This window comes from Diadema antillarum, unplaced genomic scaffold, assembly GCF_040938485.1.
Source record: "Diadema antillarum isolate AM-2024a unplaced genomic scaffold, OU_Dant_1.0 scf00000038, whole genome shotgun sequence".
Classification (NCBI taxonomy): Eukaryota; Metazoa; Echinodermata; class Echinoidea; order Diadematoida; family Diadematidae; genus Diadema; species Diadema antillarum.
In genome coordinates this window covers 1,968,465-1,982,211 of record NW_027270927.1, presented here as the reverse complement: position 1 = coordinate 1,982,211, position 13,747 = coordinate 1,968,465, and the positions used below count along the sequence as shown (strand labels likewise).

The following is a 13,747-nucleotide window of genomic DNA, read 5'->3' as shown; positions in this document are numbered from 1 at the left end:
GAACTACTTTTGCAGCTGCAATTTTTCTTCTGATGGCCTTTTTGCTGATTTTGTAACATATAGTAAAGTTAAGATGGATTCAAAATGCATGCTTATGAAAAAAAAATTGGCAAGATGAAATTAGTCCCTTGATATATAAAAGGGTATAAAGTAGCTAGGTCTGCTGACCTTTCAATACAGAATCATACATCACTTATATACTATAATATATACTTGTATATATTTTTTTAATCTGAAAATATTCTGATAGACATGTATAGAAAATGAGTTGTCCTTTGAATTTGGCAGTCTTGATTAGAATCTCTTCAATGCTCTTTAATTTTCTTCAGTAGGTCTTTAAAAATCACCACATATAGACTACAGTAAACTCTGCAGGGGTCAAAGTTCATGACCCCTAAATTACTATGCTGGCAGGAAGAAAAAAGTACTTATTTTTGTTCTTAGTACATTTCATTATTATGGCTTTTGTATTATAACACCTTTTTCAAAGCGTACAAAGTATTTTACACATGAATTACAACACATCACACATGATTAACTTACACAGGACATAACAGAAATGACACTGTAAAATATCATCGAGCATTACTGAAATACCAGTAGATGTAAAAATAGATGAAAATAAAACAATAGCCTGGATGATGCAATCGCTATATGAGGGGGATCATGAACTCCAAAGCTTGTTGATGATGTTTGGAAAGGAATGATTTACGGCAATTTTGTTCACTGTACGAGTCTCTGGAATATTTATTGAGGAAGTTGCATAGAATATGAGATTCATATCTCATGAATTCATGCACAAAATTTCTTTGAAGTTGCTGAGTGGGTTAAAAGAAAAGTCCAGTATCGTAAACTTTCTCTTGAAGTACATAAGAACTTGACTGTATGAATCAAGTGGCCAGGCTTTTCGGAAAATAGCACGATGCAAATATACGTCACACTACGTTGAGCGCACAACTCCAACAATACTCATTGATTTCTACACATTATATAATATACCTGGTGTATCTGTGCCAACTATGTGTGACAAATTAGTCCCAATTTGAAGCTAATGGAGCCACTGTGTGTGTGTGCGTGTTTGTGTTTGTGTTTGTGTTTGTGTTTGTGTTTGTGTTTGTGTGTATGGGTGCCATGATGCAATTCCATGCTGTTTACAGATAAAACTGTAGTATTTCTATAAAATGACCAATCAATGCATCCAATGCAGGTGTAGAAAATATATTGACAAAATTAAACATCAGGAAAACGAAATGGAAGCATGCATTTAAAACAGTGACACACATGTACATATTCATTTAATTATGGCATGAACAAGATATTGAATATCATATGAGTTAAAAACATTTACTCCAGATCCAAGGACTTCAGTTCACACAAAGTTTACTGTAGCATTTTGTTAGTATTTGCAGGACCACAAAATATACTGAGATAGCCTACAAACAATTCATTGTAATTTGGTGTGTACAATTAACTGTTACCATTAATTCACTTCATAGAGGCATACACACTTGTATGTAACAAAGTCTTATTCTACTACACTGTAACAAATTTCAACAGAAGAAGCTTACCCTGACTTGCAGTCAAAAATCAGATTCAATATAAGATATTGCTACTAACATTTGAATATGCTTCTATATCTTTGCTCCACACTATTTTAAGAAAGCTACTTCAAATCTACAAACCAGAGAGGAACCTTCAAATTTTACACAGAGTGAACATTTGCTATTAATGCCCTTACCTTACAGAATTATCTACCCAAGAAAGTAAGACATATCATTGATATGAATAGATTCAAGTCTGCTTTGAAAGTGCATTAGTTTATAGTGTAAGCAAACATTGAACTCAGTACCATCACTGAACTGGAAGCATATGTTTTGGTATAATCTTTCCATTTTTGAGCGCACAGGGACATTATCACTTTGTGTTATGCACTATATAAGCACTGTCAATTAATCATTATCGAATTTTGTTACATCAACACTAATGCCTCTAATTTTCGCCTTGATATATCTGAAAAATTGTTGATAGAAAATATACGTATATTCAGGAATGTACTTGTCACAAATACTGATTTGATTTATTTGGCTGACTGATCCCAAAGTGAGACATTGGTTATTTGTCTGATTTAAGTGCTTCGACCTTCCTCACAAACTGCCGGATGTCGTCCGCTAGGAGGCGTGGCTCTTCAAAGGCGGCAAAATGCCCCCCACGGGGCATGATGGTGTAACTGACGAGGTTGGGGTTGGCCTCCCTCAAGGCCCACTCAGGTGCATGGGCGAGGTCATGGGGAAAATCGGCATAGGCGTAGGGGACCATGTTTGCATAGCTACAGAGGAAGAGGCAGATGAATAGTTGGATGGATTATTTGTGTATCTTAAACTCCCACTTATAAAGGGCATAGACAGCTGGTTTAGGAGTGTTTCTAAACAATTCTGAATTTAAAAAAAAGAAGAAAAAAATGACAATCTGGCCCTGGAGTGCTCGAAAGTTTATCTTATTAGCTCTATTGTATTACCATGGCTTTCCTGTTAAGCAGAGATCGAGGTGCACCACCACCCTGACCTAAGTGAACTACCGGTAGGTCAAGCTTTGATGCTGATGAAGCTTAAGTAACAGTTTGAAGTGTACCAATGTCTTATTGTTAGAGAGATATGATGTGATTTATCAAAATATACATTCAGGGGCTATCACAGGTGAATTATGGCTGATTTTTTATTTATTTTTAAATTTTTTTTATTATCATTATTATTCTTTTTGTGTATTCTAGCTGTACACAAATTTTATTTTCCAGGGTAGGCCTAAAGACACATTTTAAGCTATTAAAGAGCATGAATACATAAAAGGGTTCAGTAAAGCTGGCAACAGCTACCGAACAAAACCCCCAAAGTGGTGGACCACAGTCATGGCACATATGTCAACCCCCACTTTTAAAAACAAAGTGCTCACCTATATTCATATTTCTTTGAGGATCCCCCAAGTTCTTCTTTGTAGAGGCGCATGGAGGATGCAATGTTCCCATTGACCCAGTAGATCATCACGTTGGTCAAGACCTCGTCCAGCGTCCAGACTTTGGTCAGTCCGCCGTCCGGCAGGTCTTGCCACTCTTTGTTGGTCCAAGTTGAGAACTTCTCCATGATGTATGCGGCAAGTCCGACTGGAGAGTCATTCACGCCTTGCCCTAAAAACATCAAGATGATCAAAGGATTTCATTTTGGATGCTGTTTCTCTCAAAAGTACCAATACGCCGAATATCTCGCGAGGTTTTTCGCGAGTCAGGTGCCATTTGTGAAATTAAAGACATGCAAAAATATCTGATCCCAATGTGAATGTGACGGAAGCATGTAGAGGTTCTACACTTCTTCGGTCAGTACAGGACTCCACGATCGCGAATTTAACCACTCGCGAAATCATCGGGAATTCCCAATGAGCAAAAATTTAGACTCGCGAAATATATGGCGTATACAGTATGTCAATCTCTGTTATGTTTAAAATGTGTTCTCACAGTCAACTCACAAAGATGCAGTTTATTCTTACACTAAAGGATAAATTAATTAGGTGTGTAAATGTGATGACGATACAGCGAAATAAAATTGAAAATACCAATCTTTCGTAATTTGACCATGTATCACAACACAAAATAACAAAAGTCATGATTTTACCCTATTTCACATAAGGAATCAACCTAGCCATTTTTTGTCATTTTTTAAAAATAATTACTGAAAGAGCAGCTCTGCCTTTATACAATAATTGTTAGGTTTGGGATCTCCAAATGAGTGTGAAATTGTTGTTTAAATTTTTTTTCCCTTTTCTTCAACACTGCTTTTATTGTCTGATGTAGACTCTCTTGGAAATATGGATTTGGCGCATGGGAAACCATTTACACACTCTTCACTTTCAATTCTAATAACTTTTGGAAAGATGATGCTATTACACTCAAAGTTAGTATTTATCATCCAAAAGATGTAACGAAAGCCTCCCATAATTCGACCATAACGCTGTCCAAAATACAACTGGCTGCTATATGTAGAAACCTGTATGCTTTTGCGCATGGTCGAACCTTGGTGCAGGTGCCGATACTTGATGTGTGCAAAATTTCAGATTAATGCGATAATCGTTGCACAGGAGTTGCTGTGGAATTATGCATCCAATTCTTCATCCCTTCATTACAAAGATCACCAGTGGTTGAGAACACTTTTCTGAAGGGGCATAGACTAGGCCTATAGGTGCTTTGCATTATTTAGATGGATTTAATAGGAGAGTCCATTTTGGGTGCTATACCAGAATCTTAAAGCTTAGCATGTGCTCTCTTAGAATTTGCCCTTATTTGCATGAAAATCCACGTCTGGCAACTTCTAGGTGGTTCTGAGATGCAGGGTCATACATTTAACCCACCAAGGATGAGCTGATTTTGCTACATAACACACATTTCCCATAGACACCTGCCCAAGTCTACTTGGGACTAGTCTACAACAGGTTAAATATTCCTGTGCTCTTCACTGACCAGCAGTGTCCGGCTTGGTGGCCTGGATGTGCATATATCCGCTCTCCTGGAGGGCAAAGAAGAATAGTGAACTGAACGGAAGAAATCGGTCCTGGTCTTCTTTCTTTGGCATTAGCAGAGACGGCCAGAATCCAGCAACGATGGGGTAAATGAGCCCCTTAAAGTTGGACAGGGTCGCCATGTTGTTGTGGATACCTTTAACATGGCTGACCAGCACAAAAACACAAAGCAAGGAAGAGACCAGAATGACAGACATCTACGATAAGACTCAAAGTGAGATGGTCATGCATCAAATACAGTTATCACAACTCTAGGGTCTGGCTACGCTTAAATGTTTGTTTGCTTCCCTGTTCCACATTCTGCATTTTAAATGCAAATCATAAGCAAATCAAGATTCAAAAGTGCAAATTGTCAAATATGACAAATGAGAGAATGGATACATGTGGGATATGAGGAATACATCTACATAGTCATTCTTGAGGCCTGTGGTAATTCTTCCGAGGTAATCCTTCGGGTCTATGTAACATCACTCCCTATCTTAGAACTTCTGTTAGATACTAGTCATGGCTGGTGGAACTGGGGGGGGGGGGGGGGATAATTTTTTTGCACCATACAAAGGAATACATAAGGTGTCATCATTTTGGGACCCCCCCCCCCCGTCTTTTTTTTTTACCCTGGAAGTGCCTAAGTGACACTAGAAAGAAATGGATACAGACCTTCCAGTGTGAGCGCAGTAAGATTGTTTTTGCGCAAAAACCTAAATTTTCTTTTTTTTTTTGCTTGTCAGCTGAAGAAACCCAGAAGTGGAATGAGAAAGATTAGCTGAAGACCATTTTTTTTCCCTTCTTCTTTCTGCTGAAGAAACCCGTAAGTGGCACCAGAAGTTGCGCAGAAGGCATTTTTTTTTTTTTTGCTTGTTAGCTCATGAAACCTGGAAGTGGGCCCCTCACTTTGAAAACGCTCCGCCGACCCTGCTAGTTACTCTGTTGTTGGGATACAGGTACCCAACACTAATTTTCCTTGTAGTTGTGTGTGTCTTTGTGTGTGCGTGTGTGTGCTGAGGCAGAGGTATAATATTCAGGAGCAACTGAACATGTATATACTGGGAGGGGGGGGGGGGGATAAATCTCATTGCTACCATTATGGATCAAGGTCAAATGAATGCCTGAAACTTAAATACATTTTGCTTCTCTAGAGTTTGTTTATAGGGTGTACATCACGAAAGTGAAAACGTAAACATGCTAAAAGTTACTTGATCAAAAGGGCTGGTACAGTTTTGACTTTTGTATGCAAATCAGGATCTTTGCTGGTCATTTTATACATCAATTAGTCAGTTTTTGAGTACCTTTTTTGTTTTGAATGAATAGAAATGTACATGCTCACAGGCTAAATCAACTGTGGCTTAATCAAGAAAGTTTGTCCTTATAGGGGAACCTTATTATAATGACAACATAGAGACTATGATAATTACCTTGTACTTACATTACAGGTTTTATATCAAGGTACAAAAACAAAAAACATATCATAGAGTCCTTTATAACCATATTCTACTGAATCAATTACAGTGGAAACTCGATATAAAGAGATCTGATAGAACAAAATACCAAAAATCACAACAAACTAATTTCTGCGGTCCCAATGAATTCATTTCCTATGTTTTGTATTGTTTATTGACTACTGATATAACAAAATATCTGATATAAAGAACAAACTGTCTTGGTCCCGAGGATCTTGTTATACTGACTTTCCACTGTACTTTAAGAGCATTGAGGATACATACTCAGGGAACATGATGGCCATATTTCGTGTGATGAGACCTCCCCAATCTCCTCCTTGAACGTAATACTTCTTAAACCCAAGACGGCCCATCAGTTTATGGAAGACCCTTCCCGCTTCCGATGCAGAGAAACCTGGGTTGGTTTGGAGAAGAATCAGAAGTTCAAATCAGCTCTTCATTGCTCTTTTATCTACACGGCCATAGATGAAGTATATCTATAAATATGACCCATGTTCACCCACATACAATGACATACGACTTTCCAGGGTTATGTTTTCTTTAAACATGTAAGCATATATTCCTTCTCCATACCCTATAGAAAAAAAAAAACATACAAGTTCATCATAGCATAGAACTAGTAACTTTTACAAGTAATGATAAAACTCTGAAATCAGTGGTAAAAAAATCAGTGATTTCTTGGCTTTGTTAGGCTACGGAAATTACACTTGATCGTAGAGTTACAAGAGTTTTACGTGATGGGCCCATAGTCATTCTCTATTCCATGTGCACTTTTGTCATGGAAGCACTTTCTCAAAACTCAAAACAGAGAACCACAACTTATACACAATGTCCTGTCTCTCCTTCACTTGATATTACAGTGAACTCACCTATTTTCTTTTAACGCAATTTGGTAAATCTGAAGTGATATATAGCAAAAATTTAAACTTGAAAGCATTTACGTTTTGATGCAAAAATGCTCTGATAAACCAGCTGAAAGACATGAACTATTGCCATAATTACATTCAATGAATAAAAATCCCAAGATTTCAATTTCCTTATTAACACTCAATTCTTGAACGAATATAGTATTGCTTGGAGAAACTTAAGAAATTACTAGTGAGAACCTGATCCAATCTGAATCTCTCTGTGCAAATTGTACAAACTGGCTAACTTCCTGATTGGACAGAAGTTGGTATCCCCGAGCAACAGACCACACCTTGTTTGTGGGGGGCTTCTGAGAAGCCATACCCTGGGATGCTTGGGCAGATAACCTCAAAGATGTCATCAGCCGTCCCGCCATGGCTCAGGGGGTCAGTCAGCATTGGTAGCATCTGGCAAATACAACCATTCATTCCATGTTTGCAATTCAATATGCAGCATGAAATCAATTAATATCAAACATGTAATCTAACTACCCATTTTACTTGACACCACTTCAAAATCAACATCATATCTGCAGCAGTCTCTTCGTTTTATGATACAGAAAAATTGCAGAAAATAAAATTCCGCTACTTCTAGGTTCAAGATCCAGTGGTTTCCTGAAAAAAAAAATGTGATAAAAAGTGTATAATTTGACTGTGATGACCTCCTAACACATGTGCCTAGAAAAGGGATATGACTGCATGTAAATACATGTGTGCAAATCGGTTCTCTAAATGTAGCCTCTTTCTGAGACTCCACAAGTAAAAATCATGCTTAATGTGCCTACATTTTTTTTTTTTTTAATATCAGACAATGTGTTATATTGTTTACTGTGTGTATTTGCCACTATGGTGTCACATCTTAATGAAGATAATGGCCTGAAAATAAGTTCCATGTGTATTGTTCTATATGCAATATTTGCTATTACATGAGTATGGGATTACTTATTTTTGTTATGATTTGTGAACAGAAATGACAGAAAAAGCAACAAATAAGACAATAAAGAAACAAGCACACAAAAACTCAAACAAACAAACAAACAAACAAAAAACAAACAAACTATCAAACAAAACACCTGCCCAACTGCCAATGTAACATGGTACTGTGGAGCTAGGGACTGGTCTATCAATGATTATGATAATATTACTGGTATCAGATTTGATTTTGATTTGATTTGATTTTATTGGTTCCTGCATTATATAATTGCTCATGCAGATACAAACATATATTATATACATAAATGGTACCATACATATAAATGGATATGTACATGAACATTAGTTGCTAACAAAATGAGGTTTTTTCATTACTTTTAGAATATACAGCAATACATTTCTTCATTGCCTGTACAATGTCCAACAGAACAGTGATGCAATGAATAACGCAGAAGGGCTACAGCTTAAGCATTGCTTGATTTGCATGCAGCCCTCGTACATAATACATAACATATAGGAAAATAGGGGGAGGGATGACTTGCATAGAGATAGGATAGGAGAAAGGAGAGAGGAGAGGTCTGTCTGCTTTCACTAATACACAAAGTTAGATCACCTGGATCACTGAATAGTAAAGCATGGCAAACTATCTTCTCACCGAGGTACAGGTGAACAGTTACAGGTCATGGTCGGTTACATAACATTATGCAATAAATTCAGACCAACGATAATTCCACGAGGGAATTTCATACACAATACAATTGCACTGACATTTTAAGATCACTGATATCCAGAGAGCAGCATTGTCTTTACAGCTTTCTTGAAAGAATACATAGACTTTAAAGTTTGAATTTCTGAAGGAGGAGAGTTCCAAATATCAGGTCCAGTGTGTCTGATAGATTTCAGAGCCATCACCGTTTTAGGATTTTGTAGATGAAATTTATCAGATTGCCTTGTGGGATAAGAATGTATATCCTTGTTTAAATGAAATAATGAGAAAAAAGAAGATGGCAACAGACCGTTATACAAACGAAACATAAAAAGTGAATTTTGCAAAAAATTAATATCATTTACCTTTAGTGTTTTTAATTCTACGAACAAAGGATCTGAATGGTCCCGATAACCTGAATTGGTGCATATACGTATAGCTTTCTTTTGTAGAAGCAATATACTGTCAATGTGACATCTTTCCCCATCGCTTATTCAAGCAAACACGAGACCGAGTTTGCTTTTCACTCCACTTTATGTACGGTACATAATAGCCTTGTAGCTGCTGTATAGGTTTTCATGGGATATAATGTGCCCACCCCCCCCCCCCCCCCCCAAAAAAAAAAAAAAATGCAAAAGATAAGCATCTGTGGGTTAAGCAATTAATGACAGCAATAGGTATCAACTGGAATCTCAATAGGTATCAACTGGAATCTCAATGGGGCCCAACTGGAACCAGTAAACACCCACTGAATTCAATGGGAACCATTTGAAACCAATTGAAACCAATTGAATTTTCAATTGGGATTCAACTGGATTTTCATCCTGGGTTAACTTTTATGAAATGACTATTAAACTCATGAATGCACTTCTTGTGTTGATGGATTACACCCTTAACGATAAGAGTTTGTGGTAGACCTGCTGGTACATGGCTGTACTTTGCTGCCTTAGAGAGGGAACAGTGTTTGTGCAAACATTAGGAAGATATGGTGTCTGTCTAGACGAAATGTTCTATCTGCAATCACCAACTTATGTCGGACGTGAACAACATCCTTTCCGTTTTTTGAATGAGACCTTGTAAGGACCTGGTAAAGGTCACAAAGTGCATGAACGTGCTTCTTTGTTTGGTACATATGAAGAGTTTGTTTGCAAAAACCGATAAGTCCATATTTGCGATTAAAGGTCAAGAAAAATAAAGAGAATAATAAGAAAATTTTTGCTTCTTTTGACCATAACTTCAAAAATGTAACTTTATATGTAGTGACCAATATATCATTTAAAAGGGATTATTTTGTACTTTATGAGAGAGACCGTACTTCAAAATCTTCAAAAATGGACTTATCGGTTTTTGCAAACAAACTCTTCATATCATCCCTGTTCTCACTCTAACTCAGAAGATTTAAAGACAGGGGCGATGGAACAGGCAGGGGAGAAGGCTGCAGCCCCCACTCCCACCTTTTTTTTTTGCTAAAAAAAGAAAAACAAACAAACAAATCAACAAAGCACACAGAACAAAAAAAAATATAAAGAAAGAAAACAGATCACAAAACCCATGAATTTCCAAAGGTTCCATCCACACATCCTTCCTGTCCCTTCCTCCCAAGGAAGGTAACTTTGACCTCGGCTTTCCCCTTTTCTCCAGTCATTCCCACCCCCCTTCCCCTGAGGAAAACAAAAACAAAACTAAGCAACCCCCCCCCCCCCCCAAAAAAAAAAAAAAAAAAAAAAAAACCCTGAAAGGGAAAGTCTACATCTGGATGTTATGTTGCTGCTGTACAAACATAGAGATATCTGATAACTTCATCAGTGAAAAGTTAGGAAGGAAACTTAATGCATGAAAAAAAAATAACTGTAAAATTTGAGAGAGTAAATTGGTGAAGTATCTAGATATGGGTATATACCTATAAATACAATATTTTTTTCTCCTCAATTTGGGTTACTGTCTCACGAGGAAATCTTGCCAAAACATCTGCATGCTGAAGGGCTTTCTTAAACCATTAACTGTATAATAATATGGATACCTTGTAGAACTCGAAGACTGATCCAGGCCAGCCATGGACGATGATGAGGGGCTTAGCCTTCTGTCCAGGCTTTAGTTTAGGCTTCACATGGAGGAAGTGTACATCAATGCCCTCTATGTTGGTCAAGAACTGATCATACTGATTTAGTGTTTTCTCAGCATCCCGCCAGCTATGACATAAAGTAAGAAATGACAAAAAAGAAAAGAAAAGAAAAATAGAAGAGTGTATAATATAGCATTTGAAAGATAGATGTAGAGCTCTTGCATATTTTCCACTTTCTTTAGAATCTTGGAAAATTAGTCCCAGACACTCTACAACTTGCTTCCTTGGGGGTCAGTAATATATCACAATAGGGGGTTATACTGTGTAGTATATTTCTGTCTAAAGAAATGGTCATATTAGTCTCAGATGTCCCACTATTGATGCCCAGGTCTAGTATGTATCATTTCATCCTACAGGTTTATATTATCAATGTTATTTTGATTTCATTTATGAATCTGATGTAAAGCAACTGAATCAGCCTTCCAGCTGGTGGATTGCTATTTCATATTTGCACAATGAACCATTTTGAACTGAATTGATTTGAATTGAATTGAATTGAATGTCTTGGAACTCCAAAATGCTTAGTCATTGACTAGTGTACTACATATGGAGGTAAGCTTTAGAGAGATTGGGGGGGGGGGGGGGGGGATGCACAGTGCTCAATAAACTTGATTACTCAGACCAGGGCCTGACTATTCACTTTGGTTTGCACAGACTACACAGAGTTCCATCGTAGCTGTGCTCCTTGCTTTGTATCATGGACTGCGATTGCACTTGAACTTTGTTCAGTTAGTATTGACTTACAAGGTCAAGCGTCCTTTTCTTAATTCTATATTATGCACAGTTAATTTGCAGTGGCTTAGCTTTGCAAAGATGCAGAACTGCACTGCTAGTTTTATGGAAATTTAATAGAAAGGAATTTGCAAAGAAGTCCTCTAGGACTTAGAAGAAAATTATAATCATTGATATATGACTGTGAGCATGCATGAATCAGAAAGCGTGGAGGTTCTACATACCAACAGATAGACCACAATGATCATTATGTGCGTACACCGAGGTCCGAGTGTTGCAAAGATATTGTGAACTCGTACGGTCTATGAACTATCATTGCATATTTGTGTCTTCTGTAAGATCTGTGTGTACACAAATTTAACACACATAGGTCTAGTCATGAAATAAAATGGCACATAGAGGCCTGGGTTACCGGTACATAATGTCTGTAATTTCCTGTATGCAGTAACTTCACAGTGAACTGAGGACTGAGCTGAGGATTTGTGTCAATCTTTCAAGAGAGTCTTGTTAGATAAATAAACACTTTAATTAACGTTAATAAGCATTTTGATAAGTTATCACACACTCTACCACTCGCCAGTTTTACCTGTATTTCTCGAGCCAGTATCTCTGAACCTGCTTCATAAAGTCTGAGTTGAAGCCATAATGGAAGGCCGAGTCCTCAAGCCGATCGACAAATCGTGTTTTTTTCAATCTCTCCTTGAGATCTGCCAACACTTTGTCAGACACGTTGACGCGAAACGGACGAACGGACGTGTATTGTTCCTTCCCCGCCACTTCAGGCAGACCACGACCCCACCACCCGCTACCAGCATCGGGGGGTTCAGTAAGCAGGCTGGGAGAGAGCAAACGTGAAATAAAATAGCCACAAGCGAGAGCCAGGACTAGAATAACGAAAGGTGTTTTCCAACCCATCTTTTGAGAAACTTCTGGATATGTGGAACGAAATATTTAACAATGTTGAAGCGATATACAGCAGGGTGTTTGAAAAGGTGGGCGGTACTAACAAACAAATCTGTCACTCGCTCGTCTGTGCTGTGGTGAGGCGGGTGAGGGCAGCAAACGCGCCTGATTTGTCTGCTGCTTGCATTTTGTTTTACGTGTTTCATTCATTACGTCGCATGCATGCTATGCTACACACTGGCATGCAGCCAACGCCGTGCGACCTTCAGGAATCGGAGCGAGCTAGCAAGGGCGAAGTGCCGAGGCCGTATCTGGCTAGCTGGGCTGGGCTGCTGCACGATCAAGACGACACAGACAAGTTCGAATTCTACGTAAATAAACCAGTGTAAAACTGCGTTAGCATTAGCTTCTGTGTAGATCGCAGTAGTTCATCATCTGCGAACCCCACCACTCTCGAGTCTTTCACAAGAGCAAGACATTTAAATACTGCCGCTGTCTTTCGCTCTACTGCAAGAATCAAGTAAGGTAAGTAAAGTTTAAGCTTAATTTATAACTGGGCATGCTATAACTGTTAAAGTTCATAAGTATATTACACAGTAGCAATCACTCAATGAACGCCGTGCCCCCAACAATGTAATCATGCTATAAGAATCATGAATGGCGTTGTGGCTCTCCCCGCAGCCCCACCCTTCATATTCCCAGCCTCAGGAGGAACAAGAGGTCACCATGCAAATCAGTCAACACCATTGCAGAATCTTTAGCATACCAGTATAGCTTTTTTCCCAGTGTGGTCTGTCTATGGAATGCTCTCCCAAAGCGGTGTCAGCCCCATGTCCATTGTGGCATTGCATTGAGGTCTTCAAGCACGGCCTCTCGTCAGTCACCCTCCGTTAAAACAGCAAGATATTTTATTATTTGGTTTTTACTTGCACTTTTATTTTGCCCTCCTCTTTTTTGTCTTAATTTGTGTGTGCTCACACTGTATTCTGCACCACACATGTTCTTGTGACTGCGCAGAGTGCGCACCTCACTGCACTCATACGACAATACTCTACAAGTAAGAGGGATGTACTTTAATCGTAATGGAAGAAGAAGAAGAACTCCTATAATTTGGCAGGTTTGGTTGTGGGTTAATCAGTGTTTTGTATAGGCGCTATAGTTAAACTCCGGGCCGGGGCAGGATGCGGGGCGCTCCTTGGACCTTGGTGGTATAACCGTGGTTTATTTAATAGTTGTATGGTGGCAGGGTTGTCGACAGTCGGGCGCTAGTGTAACGTTTAGTAGTGAATCGTCTTTCATTCCGTGACTGCGAGTTGATAGAGCAAGAATGGTTTGAACAACACTCAACAACAGTCTCGGTCTCATTTTCAACATTTGTCATAGGGTCCCTCATGAACTACTGTAGCAGATAATCAAATAGGGCTCTACA

General features: G+C 38.4%; 1 protein-coding gene across 1 annotated transcript; it reads right to left on the bottom strand.

The window, feature by feature from the left end:
- Positions 1 to 2,112: 2,112 nt before the first annotated feature.
- On the bottom strand, positions 2,113 to 12,330 carry LOC139709714 (epoxide hydrolase 1-like). The gene is made up of 7 exons (XM_071621672.1): positions 12,002 to 12,330; positions 10,582 to 10,750; positions 7,216 to 7,330; positions 6,282 to 6,411; positions 4,502 to 4,707; positions 2,947 to 3,178; positions 2,113 to 2,326 (listed from the first exon to the last, which is right to left on the bottom strand). Exons 1-7 carry the CDS (start codon positions 12,328 to 12,330, stop codon positions 2,113 to 2,115), a joined length of 1,395 nt encoding a protein of 464 aa, XP_071477773.1.
- Between the last annotated feature and the right edge of the window lie 1,417 nt (positions 12,331 to 13,747).

Coding starts and splice junctions, on each gene's coding strand:
- LOC139709714 (XM_071621672.1), bottom strand. CDS start 12,330: ATGGGTTGGAAAACACCTTTCGTTATTCTAGTCCTGGCTCTCGCTTGT. Junction 10,751..12,001: donor TACTGGCTCGAGAAATACAG/GTAAAACTGGCG, acceptor TTTATGTCATAG/CTGGCGGGATGCTGAGAAAA. Junction 3,179..4,501: donor CACCAAGCCGGACACTGCTG/GTCAGTGAAGAG, acceptor TGATGTTTTTAG/GGCAAGGCGTGAATGACTCT.